Source organism: Phodopus roborovskii, unplaced genomic scaffold (genome assembly GCF_943737965.1).
Source record: "Phodopus roborovskii unplaced genomic scaffold, PHOROB, whole genome shotgun sequence".
Taxonomy (NCBI): domain Eukaryota; kingdom Metazoa; phylum Chordata; class Mammalia; order Rodentia; family Cricetidae; genus Phodopus; species Phodopus roborovskii.
In genome coordinates this window covers 20,370,114-20,384,380 of record NW_026126469.1, presented here as the reverse complement: position 1 = coordinate 20,384,380, position 14,267 = coordinate 20,370,114, and the positions used below count along the sequence as shown (strand labels likewise).

At 35.3% G+C, this 14,267-nt stretch overlaps 2 protein-coding genes across 3 annotated transcripts in view; both read left to right on the top strand.

Annotated features, from left to right (window-relative positions):
• Dtx3l (deltex E3 ubiquitin ligase 3L) overlaps positions 1 to 14,267 on the top strand; it is a 795,722-nt gene that overhangs the window by 523,503 nt on the left and 257,952 nt on the right. The gene's annotated exons all lie outside the window — the stretch shown is intronic.
• Positions 1 to 14,267, top strand: part of Sec22a (SEC22 homolog A, vesicle trafficking protein) — a 51,470-nt gene that overhangs the window by 15,574 nt on the left and 21,629 nt on the right. For both annotated transcript variants that reach the window (XM_051191408.1, XM_051191407.1), the window contains exons 3-4: positions 3,729 to 3,892; positions 4,945 to 5,139. In XM_051191408.1, coding sequence (XP_051047365.1) covers positions 3,729 to 3,892; positions 4,945 to 5,139 — 359 coding nt within the window. The remainder of the gene's footprint in view (positions 1 to 3,728; positions 3,893 to 4,944; positions 5,140 to 14,267) is intronic.

The window sequence follows — 14,267 nt, the reverse complement described above, 5'->3', positions numbered from 1 at the left end:
CTTGTAGTAATATTAGACTGTTTCAAAAGTCGTCTTCAGTGTGATGGTAAGAATCTCTGTATGGCCCAACAATAATTGAAAAAGCTATTATTATTCTTATTATAAATGTAAATTAACAGAGCTGGCATTTACTGTTAGGAAGCTATTTTTCATTTCAGAGAAAGAATTATAAAGCTAAATTTAAAATGAAAGTCAAATGTTTTATAGCCTTTTAAGAGAGCATTATTACAAGTAGATGACTTACTGAAAATGGCCAGCATATAGTATTAAAAAAATAGGGTTTTCTGTATTTTTCACTCAATCTTTCAGTAAAATTTAACACAAACAAGATTTGTCATAAACTATGAGGTAGGCATCTGTGGCTTACTGAGCTGTTAATGTAGAAGTACAGCAAAACCCTGACATAACACAGAAAATGTGGTCTAAAATCTTGAGTCACATTATTAGACGATAATGAAATAACTATGTCTCACTAGTTGGGAGTTCTAAATGGATGGAAGCCAATTACTAATTGTGTCCAAGACAGTCAAACTATTGTGGAGTACATTCAAATGCTAATGGCATGGCAAAGAGTTCTAATAATTATAGAATATATTTTGAGACAAGAAAATCCCTTGAGAAAATATATTTTAGATTAGGCTTGGTGGCACATAATTGTAATACCAGTACTTGGGAGTCTGAGGCAGGAGGATCAGAAGTCTGACGCCATCCTGAGCTATTAAGTTTAAGGCTACTTTGGGCTAATAGGGATCCTGTTTCAATACCCTCAAAAGGACCAAAAGGACTAAATCAACCAAGAAAAAAATGATCTTTGATTAAAACACTAAGTTTTAGAAAAATTTCATATGCTATAGCTAAACTTTTTTTAAAAAAAATTAATGATTCTTGACAAGAGATATAATTTCTACATATATGTATATAGAAAGCTGAATGTTTCATGAAGCAGTAGATATTCCAAAAATTTCAGTTCCTTTTTTAAATAAAATGTTATAACTTACTAATTTTATGTCCTACTAATAGGTTACAACTTTAGAAACTTTGCAAAAATGACTATCAAGTGGAATTTTAGAAAGGAGTTTCCAGTTCCTGAAGTAAATTGAGTACAATCTTATTACAAGTGTGTCTCACAATATAAAAGATGCAGAGGGAATTAGTAACATGACTCACCTAAGGGAAGAAGAATTTGTACCTATGGGCAGAGAAGACAATAAGTGGAGAAGATTAGTATACAGTTTACCCACCTGCATTTTAAAATTGAATCTGTTAGCATATTCTCTCCAAAAGTTAAATTAAAAGAAGTTCTGGGTGCTGGACAGATGGTTAACCAGTTACGAGTGCTTGTTGCTACATAGCCATGAAGACTGAAGTTCAGATCCTAGCAACCACATAACAAGCCAGGTGTTCTGTCCTTGCTCCAAAAAGACTGAGACAGGAGGATTTCTGGGGCTTGCTGACTTCCAATCTGGGAAATGCAATCCTCGGGTTCAGTGAAAGACCCTGTCTCAAATAGATGGAAATCAATAAAGGAGGACATTGACACCTTCTGGTCTCTGAGCATGCACAGGATTGTGCACCAACATGCACACATGCACGCACACATGCACAAGTAAATTTTAAATTCTTTACAGTATTAGGAGAGGAAAACGTCCACTAGTACGGATCAGGTGGGCAGTACAGATTGCTGTGATTAGTAGGATGTAGCACACAAATGGGAGCTGTAACCTGGATGTTGTGTTGATTTACTGTTCCTGGGATGGACCAGCTGTGTGGTCAGTACAATAAAAGGATACTTAGGTGACTCATTAAATGGTTATTTGTATTCCACTCACCACTTATTTATTATGGAAGGAAGGCATATGCTATGTTCTAGAATTTTCTTTCAGTGTAACATGTTTAAATGTTTCCATGCTTAAAAGTAGAAGTTTTAAAGCACATTTAGCATATTATTTAAAAACAATTTCAGTATTTAAAAAATTTTATGAATAAGAGAAGTTCTAATAATATGTGTTTTCCTACTTGGCTTTGTGATGTTTTCCTACCTATGTGTGTTTCTATTTTTATTTTTATTTTCTGAACCATTTGGGAGACATTTACAGATATTTCCTTTTCCTCCTATTCTTTCTCCTCCTCCCTACCCTGCCTGAATGCTGGAGAATAACTCCAAGGCTTGTTCATGTTAGGCAAATGCTCTACTGTTGTGCTACATACCCAGCCTAGGCCTTCTTAACTATTCCAAAGTATGTTTTCTAAGGTTAGAAACAGGTTTTTACTTAACTGTGTACCAGTTATAGTAAATTTAATATTGCTACTGTAACATACTGCATGCTTTTTTGTCATTTAATCCTAGAAATATTCATTGAAGCAGCTCAGCCCTCTCTGCCCATGATCCAGACTAGGGATTATTACATTTAGTTGGCACAACTCTTTAGAATTCTTTGATTGGGAGTATTTTTATCATCTTTATTTCTTTTTTACAGCATTGAGGGTTCTTTGTTTTGTTGTTAAAGAATATACCTCCCTATCTTAAAAATTGGTGTGTTAGCTAGTTTTGATGTTTCTTTACTATTAGATTCAGGTTATACATCCCCATAGAGAATACTGACAAGTGATGCCTTTTCTTAGGATGTCACTTGAGGAGATGCATGCTACAGCCTATCCATCATTACTGATTTAGAATACTTGGTCAACATGTACTTTGATTGCTACTATATAATTTCCTCTTGCAACTAACGAACAGTCTATTGGAAAACATCTTAAAGCAATAGTTCTCAACCTGTGGGTCAAGACCCCAGTTTGGAGGGAGAATTCTTTTGCAGGGGTCGCCTAAGACCATCAGAAACACAGATATTTACATTACAATTCATAACAGTAGCACAATTACAGTTATGAGTTAGCAATGAAAGTAATTTTATGGTTAGAGGTCACCACAACATGAGGAACTGTATTAAAGAGTCACAGCATTCAGAAGGTTAAGAACGACACCATACAAATATGTTGATGCACCTCAAAATTTTCTCCTGGGGGATTTAATATTCATGATCCTTTTGCCTGATAACAGTTTTTATTGTGATGGCTCTAAATGGCATGTTTTGTTTTTTGTTTTTTTGTTTTTGATTCCAGTGCTACTTCCTCCAACGAGGCAGCTCTCAGTGTTTTGCTATAAACCATGCTCCTTTCTCTCTCTCTCATGTATTTGTCATTGCTATGAATGAAAAAAATTTCTCCTTTCCTTCCAATGATACATATAATCTCTTTCCCCCTTACTGTTGTAGTGTAAAAGATTTGACTCTTGGTTCAGTGTTGACTTGAAGAGATCAGTGACCACTCCCGATGGTCACCCAGTGCATGATAAGGCCTGTGTATCTTTCCAGGGTTAGTGTCTATAAGATTTTTCTGAACAGTTCTTGACTTGAGTGTATAATTTCCATCTGATTTTGTGAAGGGCTGGCCTTTAAGCTACTTGGATACTTACTCTTTCCCTTGCTTTCTGCTCTTGATGACTAGCTGAAATTCTAGACATATAGTGAGTGTATCTACCTTTCACATTCACAACTTTAGATAGTGTTATATGTTGGTCCCTTTAAAGTTGTTGCTGGAATATGTAATAAATGCTAATATCTTCATTGCTACTATAGCAGTAGTTTATGGTATATAGAACCAGTCTTGTGAAGCAACAGATTACCTTGATTTAATTTGAAATTTTAAAACCAATGTTTTTTACACTGTAGTTTTATTAGCTCTATGGGAGTGAGCTACATGATGTTGTGCACTGAAAAATACCCAAATGTTCTGGCCTTCTCTTTCCTGGATGAGCTTCAGAAGGAGTTCATTACTACTTATAACATGATGAAGACAAATACTGCTGTCAGACCATACTGTTTCATTGAATTTGGTAAGGGCCTGGTTTTGTTTTGTTCTTTTCTGTACTCTTTTATTATCCTGTCCAGTCATCTAATATTGGGGAGTAGGGGAGAAACTTCTGCAACCTTGATTTTGATAGAATAATTGGCAAAGGATCTATAGTTCTTGTTTTGGATGTCTATTAGGGAAAAAAATGTGTTGGAGCTGTGAAGGAGATTGTGATTATTAGTTCAAAGAACGAATCTCAGAGGGACAGATTCTCAATGAGAAGTTTATAAGCCACAGACTCCGTTTAGTGTTTATGTGCTTATCTTTTATAGTCTACTTAATGTAGAACAGGGATTGGCAAATACTTGCTGGAAAAGATCAGAGAGTAGTATGTATTTCAGGTTTTAAGGGCCTTCTAGTCTCTGCCACAACTACTCAGCTCTGATATTGCAGCTTGAAAGCAGCCACGAGCAATACATAAATGAATGAGAATAGTTATTGTCTCATAAAACTTTATTTACAAAAACAGCAGTTTAGATTTGGCCTATGGGCAGTAGTTTGCTCAACCAGAAAAATCTGGTCAAAGTTATGGATTTCTTTACATAGAAGGAGGGGAAACAGGAAAAATAAAATTCTGCTTGGAAGATAATTTAGGAAATTTCTTTTATTCAACTAAAACTTATTCTTCAGAACATACTATCGAATGGAGTAAAAAGTAAACAAGAAAACAGATTTATAAAAACATTGCTTATAGTGTAATTTGTATGTAATTACAGCTAATAACAGGTAGAATATTTTATGAGATAAGGAAATAAAAATTAAGGCATTGGTTGCCAATTAAATCTTTTTTGTTTTGTTTCTGTAATTTCTGGAAGTTTATATTTATAGTAACTTCATTCTAGAGTTTAATCTTTAGAGTGTAAAACTGTTAACTCCATGATATAGCAACCTGCTAAATATAATATTAGAAATCCCTTCATAAATTGAATAGCTTTGAATAACAAACTTTATAAAATTTATACCCATAAACATCACACTCTCAAATGATTTAATTAACAAATGACTGCAAGGAAATTTATTTTTTATTTTACTTAGATAACTTCATTCAGAGGACCAAGCAGCGATATAATAATCCCAGGTCTCTTTCAACAAAAATAAATCTGTCTGACATGCAGATGGAAATCAAGCTGAGGCCCCCTTATCAAATCCCATTGTGTGAACTGGGATCAGCCAATGGAGCCACATCTGCATTTTCTGTTGACTGTAAAGGTGCTGGTAAGATTTCTTCTGGTGAGTTCTGGATCTTAATTATTTTGTTAACTTAAAAAAAAAAATCAGAGGAACTCTTGAAAATGAATTGTTTTATTCTAGTGTTTCAAAGCAACTACATGGAAGAATATGGAAGTTCAAAGCAACCCATTTCCCCAGTTGTTATAAAGTAGGCTACTAAAGATGTGACTATTCTGCAAACTATTTCCAAATGACACTCTCAGAAGGTTTCTTTGCTAAGAAAACATTTAATTTCTTTGTAAACCTTTTTTAGAAATGTTTGTAGGCTTGAAAAGTACTTTCTTTGATATCAAAAGGCTATATTTAGTATAAGAATCTTGACTATTATAACAGAAACTGCAAAAATTGTAGTGGTTATCTACTCAGATCTCCCCTCCCACAGAAAGTACACAGGGCTTAACAGTTGGGCCAGGATGAAACTTTTCCTTAAAATGGAGGCCTCACTATTTCATAAAACTATAGTATGCCATTGTTGGACTACTTCTTAAAAATTTCCTTGTGGATTAAGCTAATGTCTGTTAATGCCTACAGATGTGTCTGAGGATCTGTCACCTCTCCAGCTGAAGCAGGGGGCAATTCCATCCTTTCTATGCTTGTAGCATAATTTTTTCATGTAAAGCATCTTAAGACTTTTCTGTCATTTTGATGCCTTCCCTATGCCTATACTTTGCTTTGGTTTGTTAGTATTCTTTAAATGTGGATAAATAATGGGAGAAAGGGAAACTATTTCACTTAAATAATTCAGCCACTAAACAAGTAACTAAGGACAAGAAACAAAAGGGTATTTGAATTGCCAAGGAAGGAATAGATAATTAATTCTATTTGTGTGTGACTTTTTTCTGTGTTCACCTTTAAGGCTAGATCAGGGTAGTAGAATTGAGAGCACAGAAGTAAACCCTTTCACTATAGCCAGTTCTTTCTTGACAGTAATTCTACAAGAGTGGTGGACAATCATTCAGTGTTGGGGCAACCCAGTACCCACATGTAAAAGATGAAATTAGATGTCTGTATTATCACAAGCACAAAAATTATCTCAGTCAACTGGGCGGTGGTGCCGAATGCCTTTAATCCTAGACTTTGGAGGCAGAGGCAGGCAGATCTCTGTGAGTTCAAGCCTAGTCTAGTCTACAAAAGCTAGTTCCAGGGCAGCCTCCAAAGCCACAGAGAAACCTTGCCTCAAAAAACCAAAACCAAAACAAACAAACAAACAAAAAAAAAATTAACTCAATGAAAAGCCCTAATTTTACCAGCTATATACTCAAAACCCTTTGTAGAAAACATAAGTGTCACTCTTTGTGATCTTGAGCTAGGGCTGAAGAGATGGCACAGTAGTTAAGAGCACACTGGCAGCTCTTCCAAAGGACACAGGCTCAATTCCCAGCACCCACAAGGCAGCTCACACCTGTCTGTAATTCCAGTTCCAGGGCTTCTGAGACTCTTACACAAACAGACATGCAGGCAAAACACCAATGCACATAAGAAAAAAAATAAATTATATATGAAAAAAATCACAGTGAAAAAAAGACAAAATATACAGGATGGAATTCATCAAATTAAAACTTAGTCTTCCATGAACACAGAGTGAAAAGACAATCCACAGAGAGAAAATATTTACAAATCTTATGTGCATAAGAGATTAGTATCCAAAATATTTAAATAATTTGTAATTCAACAGTAATGAAGCAATCCAACACATAAACAGAAAAGATTTGAATATGCTTTTCTCTTCTTCCTTTTCCTCCTCCCCCTTCTCTTCTTGGTACAAAACCAGTCAGAATGGGGCTGAGAGGTGGTTCAGCATTCAAGAGCACTGGTTGCACTTACAGAAGACCTGGTTTTGATTCCCCACAGCCACATGGCAGCTCACAACCTTCTGTAATTCTAGTATCCAGTGGATCTGATACCCTTTTCTGACCGCCTTTGGAACCAGACATGTAAATGACAAATATGCAGGCAAAACACCCACACACTTCAACTCCATTTAAAATTTAAAAATCAAAATGTATTTGTTTAATATACATTTGAAAGACTCTAGCAGACTTAATTTTAAAAAGCCCCATAACATAAGATACAGACTCTATAGGATCTGAGGGAAGGACAGACCATCCACAACTGTCTGTCAGATGCCTTGACTGCATTGTTAATATTATTTTTCAAATTGTTTTCTGGAAAATTACATTGATTATTTTTCAGTTGTTAAATCTTTCTATGATAAATTCCACATGGTCACCATATGTTACACCTTTTATATCCTATCAGGTCCAATTTGTTAAAATTTTATTGATATTTTATATGTGTCTTACTGAGGGAATTGATTTATAGTTTTTCTTTTTTTGTGCTTGGTTTGACTATGTGGGCAAAGCCAACCTGAGAAAATACATTGGTAGATGTGCCCTTCTCTTTTATGTTTTTCGAAAGTGTCTCAGCAATGAAACCTCAAACCCTTTGTCTGGAGAAGATTTGAATCACTTTCTTTACCAGGGCCAGACCTACTCAGCTTGTCTGCTTTTTCCTAGTGAGCATTTGCCTTTTTTTTTCTTTTTAAGGAATCTGTTCATTTTTTTCAAGTTATGGAGTCTTGATGTATAATCCGTATTTCTTTATCCCTTTATTTTCCATAGGATTACAATCATGCCATCTTTCTTATTTATGATATTGATAATTTTTCTTTTGCTGTTTTCATCTAATACATAAAAACTAATCACTTTTATTGATTTTTTTTAAAAAAAGAATCAGCATTTTACATTCATTGATGTTTTATTTTCTATTTTATTGACATGTTCTGCTCATTGCTTTCCATTTTCTGCTTACCTTGGGTTTCTATGCTCTTGTTTTCTGAGATTTGGAGCAATTTATTTGACTCTTCTTTTCTAATACAAGCCCTTGCTGCTGCCTATCTCACTCTCAGTATTACTTTAGCTACATCCTATAGACTTTCACATATTGCATTTTTATGTTCAAATTTCCTTTGGTTTCTCTTTTGAGTTCCTGAGTTATTTAGAAATGTATTATGTAGTTTTACTTAGGCATTTTCAGGTGTCTGTTGATTTTTAATTTAATTTCATTGTGTTCAGAGGACAAATTTTATTTGACTTACATACTTTAAAATTTATTGAGATATGATTTATTCCCTAGAAAATAGCCCGTTAGTAATTCTTTCTGCTTAAAGTGTGTGCACTGTTGTTAGTGGTGAATTTGATCAAGATAGCTGATATTGAAATCTGTTGTGTCTTTTCTGATTTGCTCTCTGCTTCAACCATCCTTTGAGAAATGAGTATTGTATATCTTTCTCATTTTAGGATGACCAGTTTTTGTATTATGTATTTTTTAAAGATTTATTACTCATGTATGTTTGTCTGTGCTCCATGTACATACTTGTTACCCACGGAGAAGAGCATTGAATCCCCAAGAACTGTGAGCCTCCATGTGAGTGCTGGGAACTGAACCTGCTATATTTTGCAAGAGCAAGTACTCTTTACTACTAAGCCATCTCTCCAACTCCCTGTATTATGTATTTTAAGCTCGTGATTTGATGCATTAGTTCCTTTATCACTTTGAAATTCTTTGCACTTAAGAATATGTTATACTTTGAAATCTTTGTAATATAGATACTACATTAAAAATTCACATTAGTATTACATCTATTGTCTATTTTTCTCTGTGTCCTCATCTTTAAGTGGTGTTTTAATGCCCTTTTAGTGGAAACCCTAAAGGCCTAGTGAGGAGCGCCAGATACTTGAAGGAATTTAGAATCTCTGAATTAGAATCTCTGACTTCTTGCTTGTATTTAAAGCTGTCTGCATCCAGCAGGATATCCATCAGCATGGTGCAGCCATCACTTTCTACAGTGACTGGTGACATGTACATTGCTCTTTGTTTTGATTTGTTCTTCCTACTAAAAGCAACATTTTGACATTTGTTGTGCCCCCCCTTTCTTGTTTGTTAAATAATTGATAAATTTGGGAAGCACATTATCAGGAGACGCTATACTGTTAGTCTTCTTTCTACCTCTGTACTTTCCCAGTAACCTTCTGGTCTATCTGGATGAGAGCACCCTGAAGGCCACTGGAATAACTGGGAGTTGGGTTTATAAATGTCACAGTGAAGAAATACCTGAATAATGTCTACTTTTAAAACTGGTCTTGTGGGTTAACAAGCCAGCCTGGTGAACTGCGTTGGATCATTATTTAACCAGTAATGGTTCTAAATGTTTTTGTGACTCCTCATAGTCTTAGACAACCTTTGAATGATTGTATTAGCTTACGAGTTCAGATCATATCTTCAACCTACCTCAGAGCACACTGGCTAAATGTTATTGCTAGTGGCTGAAACTTATTTTCATTAAATAACCACCCTGCATTGGTTACTTGTGTTTCTAGCAATCTGTGTAATTGTACTCTAGAGGTAAACTGTTCACATATACGGGACTTTCTTGCTTTTAGGGTGGTAAATGTCTTTTTCCCTTAATGTCAGTGCAGCTGAGGGTGAGCGATTTGGTGATGTTTAGTATATTACTTGTAGTTATGGGTGAGGCTTGTTAGGGGTTGTTAGGTATTGTTTGTTTTAATGGATCTTGTTTAATACTATCTGCTCTTATGACTGGTCAGAAAAAAAAAAGCTGCCTTTTTTTTTTTTTTTTTTTTTTTTTTTAAGTGAGTAAAAATCTAGGTGGGATTCATAGAGGCATGTTGCCTGGTGTTAGAGTGACTAAGTTACATCTGTATTACTGTTTTCTCACAGCAAGTTAATTGAAGGAACATCCTACCAACATTCTTTCTCTGGCACCAGAGCCCTCACTGCAAGCCCACCTAGGATTCTGGCTGCATCTTCCACTTTTGGAATTGCTGTGTTATTTTAGAGCTTGTCAAGGCAATGAATGGGTGGCTAGGGGAATTTCCTCCGAACTTCAAGGCAAAAGTGCTTTGTTTTGTTGCAAGCCCCTTCCCCCATTTGGGGAATTTTACCTTTAAAACCTTTAATGTTACTAGTGTTGGACACCAACATGACAGACAGTGAGCAGGTGAAGAGGCAGAACTAAAGTGTTTCAAACTGAACAGGCTTCTGAATATATATCTGTGGTACACAGAGAAGGCTGGGGATATGTTGTATTCACTACTACTGCCTTAGAATAAAACCAGTATCTCTTTGGACTTTAAAATCATTCCTATGCATCTTATTTTATTTTGTTTAAGCAAATAAACTGATATGGGGGAAATAAGTTGACATTTTTAGGTGTCATTTGGTTGCATCCTTTAAAAAATCCAATTTTATAATCTTGGATTTAAAAAATTGGGTATTTAGACAATTTACAATTAATGTCATTATTGAAACCATTGGGTTTTAATCTACCATTTTAACTGTTAGCTTTTTTTTACTTTTATTTTTATTTGTGTGTTTCTAGATTAATGTTCACATGTATGTGGCGCCTGCAGAGTCCAGAAGAGGGTGTGAGATTCCTAGGAACTGGAGTTACAGGCAATTAGTGTGCTACTCAGTGCAGATGCTGGGAACTTTGGACCCTTTGGAGGAGCAGCAATTACTAATTGCTGAGCCATCTCTTGATATTTTCTTTTGTCATATCAGTTTTGATTACCTTTGTCTCTAGCTGCCTTCAGTTTTGAAATTTACTTTCTGTTCTTCACTGGCTTTAATTTGTTTTTGTGATTACTTTTGGCTTTATAGTGTAAAACTATTATTTCACTGTTGGGTGGCTAAGTTCTACCATGACTAACAAGCTAAGAACCAGTTTTCAAAGTGGAAACAGTTCCTTGCCAAAAGACCGTCCATTGCTTTGTAACCAGGTTCTTCTTTATTAATATTTTGTCTGGGTTTCTGAATAACATTCCTGACTTCCAGAGTTATTTTGTATACATTGCATCAAACCCATGGTGTCATGTAATGCCCTCTAGATCCTCTGTTTCTCTGGGCCCTCAACCGTTGTCATTCAGTAAACAGGACTCAATAAATGTGCAGAAATGTAGTAATATCTTTGAAATCTAAAAAAGGCGCACTAATCAGTGTATCTTTTCTTAGTGGTACCAATTGCCAGGTGCATGAACTTGATTCTTAACTGCCAACATAATCTAAATCTTTGGTCACCAGAAACTGACTGAGGTGATGCTCTTCTATAACTGTAGTTATTCTTCATTTGCTAGCACACATAAGACATCTAACCTAAGGCATAAACTACTATCTGGTTTTCAAGTACTATCACCATGAGGTTAATAATGCATATCAAAATAATGTACATGGGGTATTAAGATACTAGATCCCTGTAAGCCAAGGGCCTGTAAACTTTTCCTGTAAAAGGCTAGATACTACATATTTTAGATTTCTAAAGGCTATACAGGCTCTGATGTAACTCTGCTGGTGTAATGTATAAAAATAGTGTTGTCATAGACAATATGTGAAATGATAAGTGTTCTGAATTTGGCTTATGGGTCATAGCTACCCCTGACTAATGACAACGTGGTTAACGTACTGCTGGATAGAAGCAAAGTATTTGTTTCTTTTGTTTATAAGGACAGAGAAAAAAGTTTACCAAATCACTGTCTACTTGTAAGAGAATGGATTGATGAGTCCTAACAAGAGATCACATCTAGAAAAGCACTTGCAGGGCTGGACTCTAACATAGGTGATATGGTACTTGTCTACTGAGCTTGTACCCTGGGTTCAACCCCTAGCACCAAATAAACCAGAAGTGGAGGTTGGGGTGATTAGAACTTCAGAGTCATCCTCAGCTACAAAGTGAAAAGTTTCTATTGGAACTTATTAAAAATGTGTCATTCTTCAAGACACCGACTGTGGAGATCAAAGCAGGAATGTTAAATGGAAATCACTGTTTTGGTGGGGTGTTTTTAATTTTAATTTTATTATTATTTTTAAAAATACGTGTGGTTGTTATGCCTGCATGTATGTTTGTGTTTCTCATGGTGCCTGAGGAGGCCAGAAGAAATTGTTGGAACCTCAGGAACTGTAGTTATAGATTGTGTGAGCTGCCATGTGGGTGATGAGATACATAAGCCCAGGTTCACACTAAGAGAAGCCAGTACTTAACCACTGAGCCATCTCTCCAGCACAGAAATCACTGTTTAATTGGCATCACCACCATGGGTTTTTAAGCTTTAGGTTGCAGTTACCTCCAGGGATTAGTGTCTTAATAGTGTTTGGGTGGAGAAGCTCCATGACTTAACTTTCATTGGTCCATCTTCTCTGTTAAGTCTAACTCTATGGGTCCAACAGTAGCTTTTATTTAGGTTTCCTTTCCTTCCTTCCTTCCTTCCTTCCTTCCTTCCTTCCTTCCTTCCTTCCTTCCTTCCTTCCTTCTTTTCGTTCCTTCCATCTATATCCCCCCTCTCTGTGTCTGTCTGTCTCCGTCTATCTTTCTATCTATCTATCTCAGGACTTTGGGTAATAATTCTGAATTTGAGGTGGGTTTCCAGCTTGACCTACTAAAAGGTAGACTCCATTAGAAACTTTGTACTACTGACCTCTAGAAGTTCTCTCTGAACTTAGACCACATTGGCATGCTGAATCATTAAACACCAGACACTAGGGGAAAGAGAGAAGAAACTGGAATTTGTCTAAATTGTTTTTAAGAAAGTGTAACTTAAAACTAGAGTTTACTTTAAAATTTATTTTAATTCAGACTGAGTTTACATAATATTTTCTATAGTCCTCAAGGTAAAAGTATAGGTTTCTTTTTGGGGAAGAGAGAGAACCTCTAACTAAAATTATATAGTTTTCAGGCTTTTCCCCTACTTTGTTACAGCGATTTTTAAGTCACTTTAAAAAACATTTCTTGGCTTTTCTTTGAAATCCTTTGATCCTTTCTCCCTGTGGTCTGGCATGAATATTTTTATATTGCCATACTTAGTTATTGAAATCTATCCATGATGGAATGAGTGGGTCTTATTAAATGAAGTAGTAAACCTTGCTTTTTTTCGTGTCTTTTAAAAATGTTTTACTATGGAAATTTGAAATTTTTGAATGTTAAACAGAATAGTGTAATCAATCCCCAAATACCTTTCATGAAACTAAGCAACTGTATTGATGTTTTTTCCATCTTTATTTTATCTGTTTTTTGCATATTCTTCTTCAGCTACTTGGTATTTTATTTCTATAGTTCTTCTGTTTTAAAAGGAAATTGGTAATCTTTTATATATACAAATATTTTTAAATGGATGTTAATACTTTACTTAAATATAGTGTGGTTAGCAGATCATGAGAATGACTGTCATTGAAAAAACACTGAAAAAGATTGTTTCCCTAGGGAAGGGAAAGGGAAAATATGTGCAAGAACCTTTATTGTGGTTTTCAAGAGAAGGACTAGTTACGACTGGTTTTGGAGTGGCTGACTTGAATAATGTGGGCAGTGGGGTACTGGCTTGTGTCCTTGATGTCTAACCCTGGAATGACTGGGCAGGAAATCAGTGTCCCTGAGTATAAGGGCCAGGTAGAGGAGATGGTAGAGTGTGAAAATCAAGACTGGTTGTTAGTAAGAGAAAGGTTCTCTAAAGCAAATTGTCATCTTTAGGATTTAGCTAGTCCTAAAATAGCAAAGTCCCAAAATGTCAAACCTTCAGAAATACAGGATAAAAAGACATGATAATATATTATTGCATAACAATATGGAACGTTTTCATCTGCCCCCATACATTTCCTCTGTGCTTTTTCCCAGACAACAACTGTTGTGATTTTTTTTTTAATCTTAATTTTATTCATTCTAGAATACTGTTCTTTAGGACCATGTACAGTTCTTATATACATCTTTTTAATATAATTTTATGTGTATTGTGTGTCTGAGTACTTTTTGTGCAAATATACTACAGAATATTTATTCTCTTGCTGATGGATGTTGCCTTGATTTCAGCTTTTGCTTACTGTAAATAAAGCTAGGCATTTTTGTTGACTTGTTTTATTTCCCTTGAGTAAATATCAGGAACAGCATTTCTGGATCAGAGGATAGGTTTGCATGCTTAAATCTTTAAGAAACTGATGGTTTTTGAAGTATTTGTACCATTTTACATTCCCACAAGTATCTGTTATAACAGAAAGGAGCTGACACAAAATTACCCTTCAGAATGAGCTTTATAGGACAATCTCACAACCATGAGCAGCTGTGACTC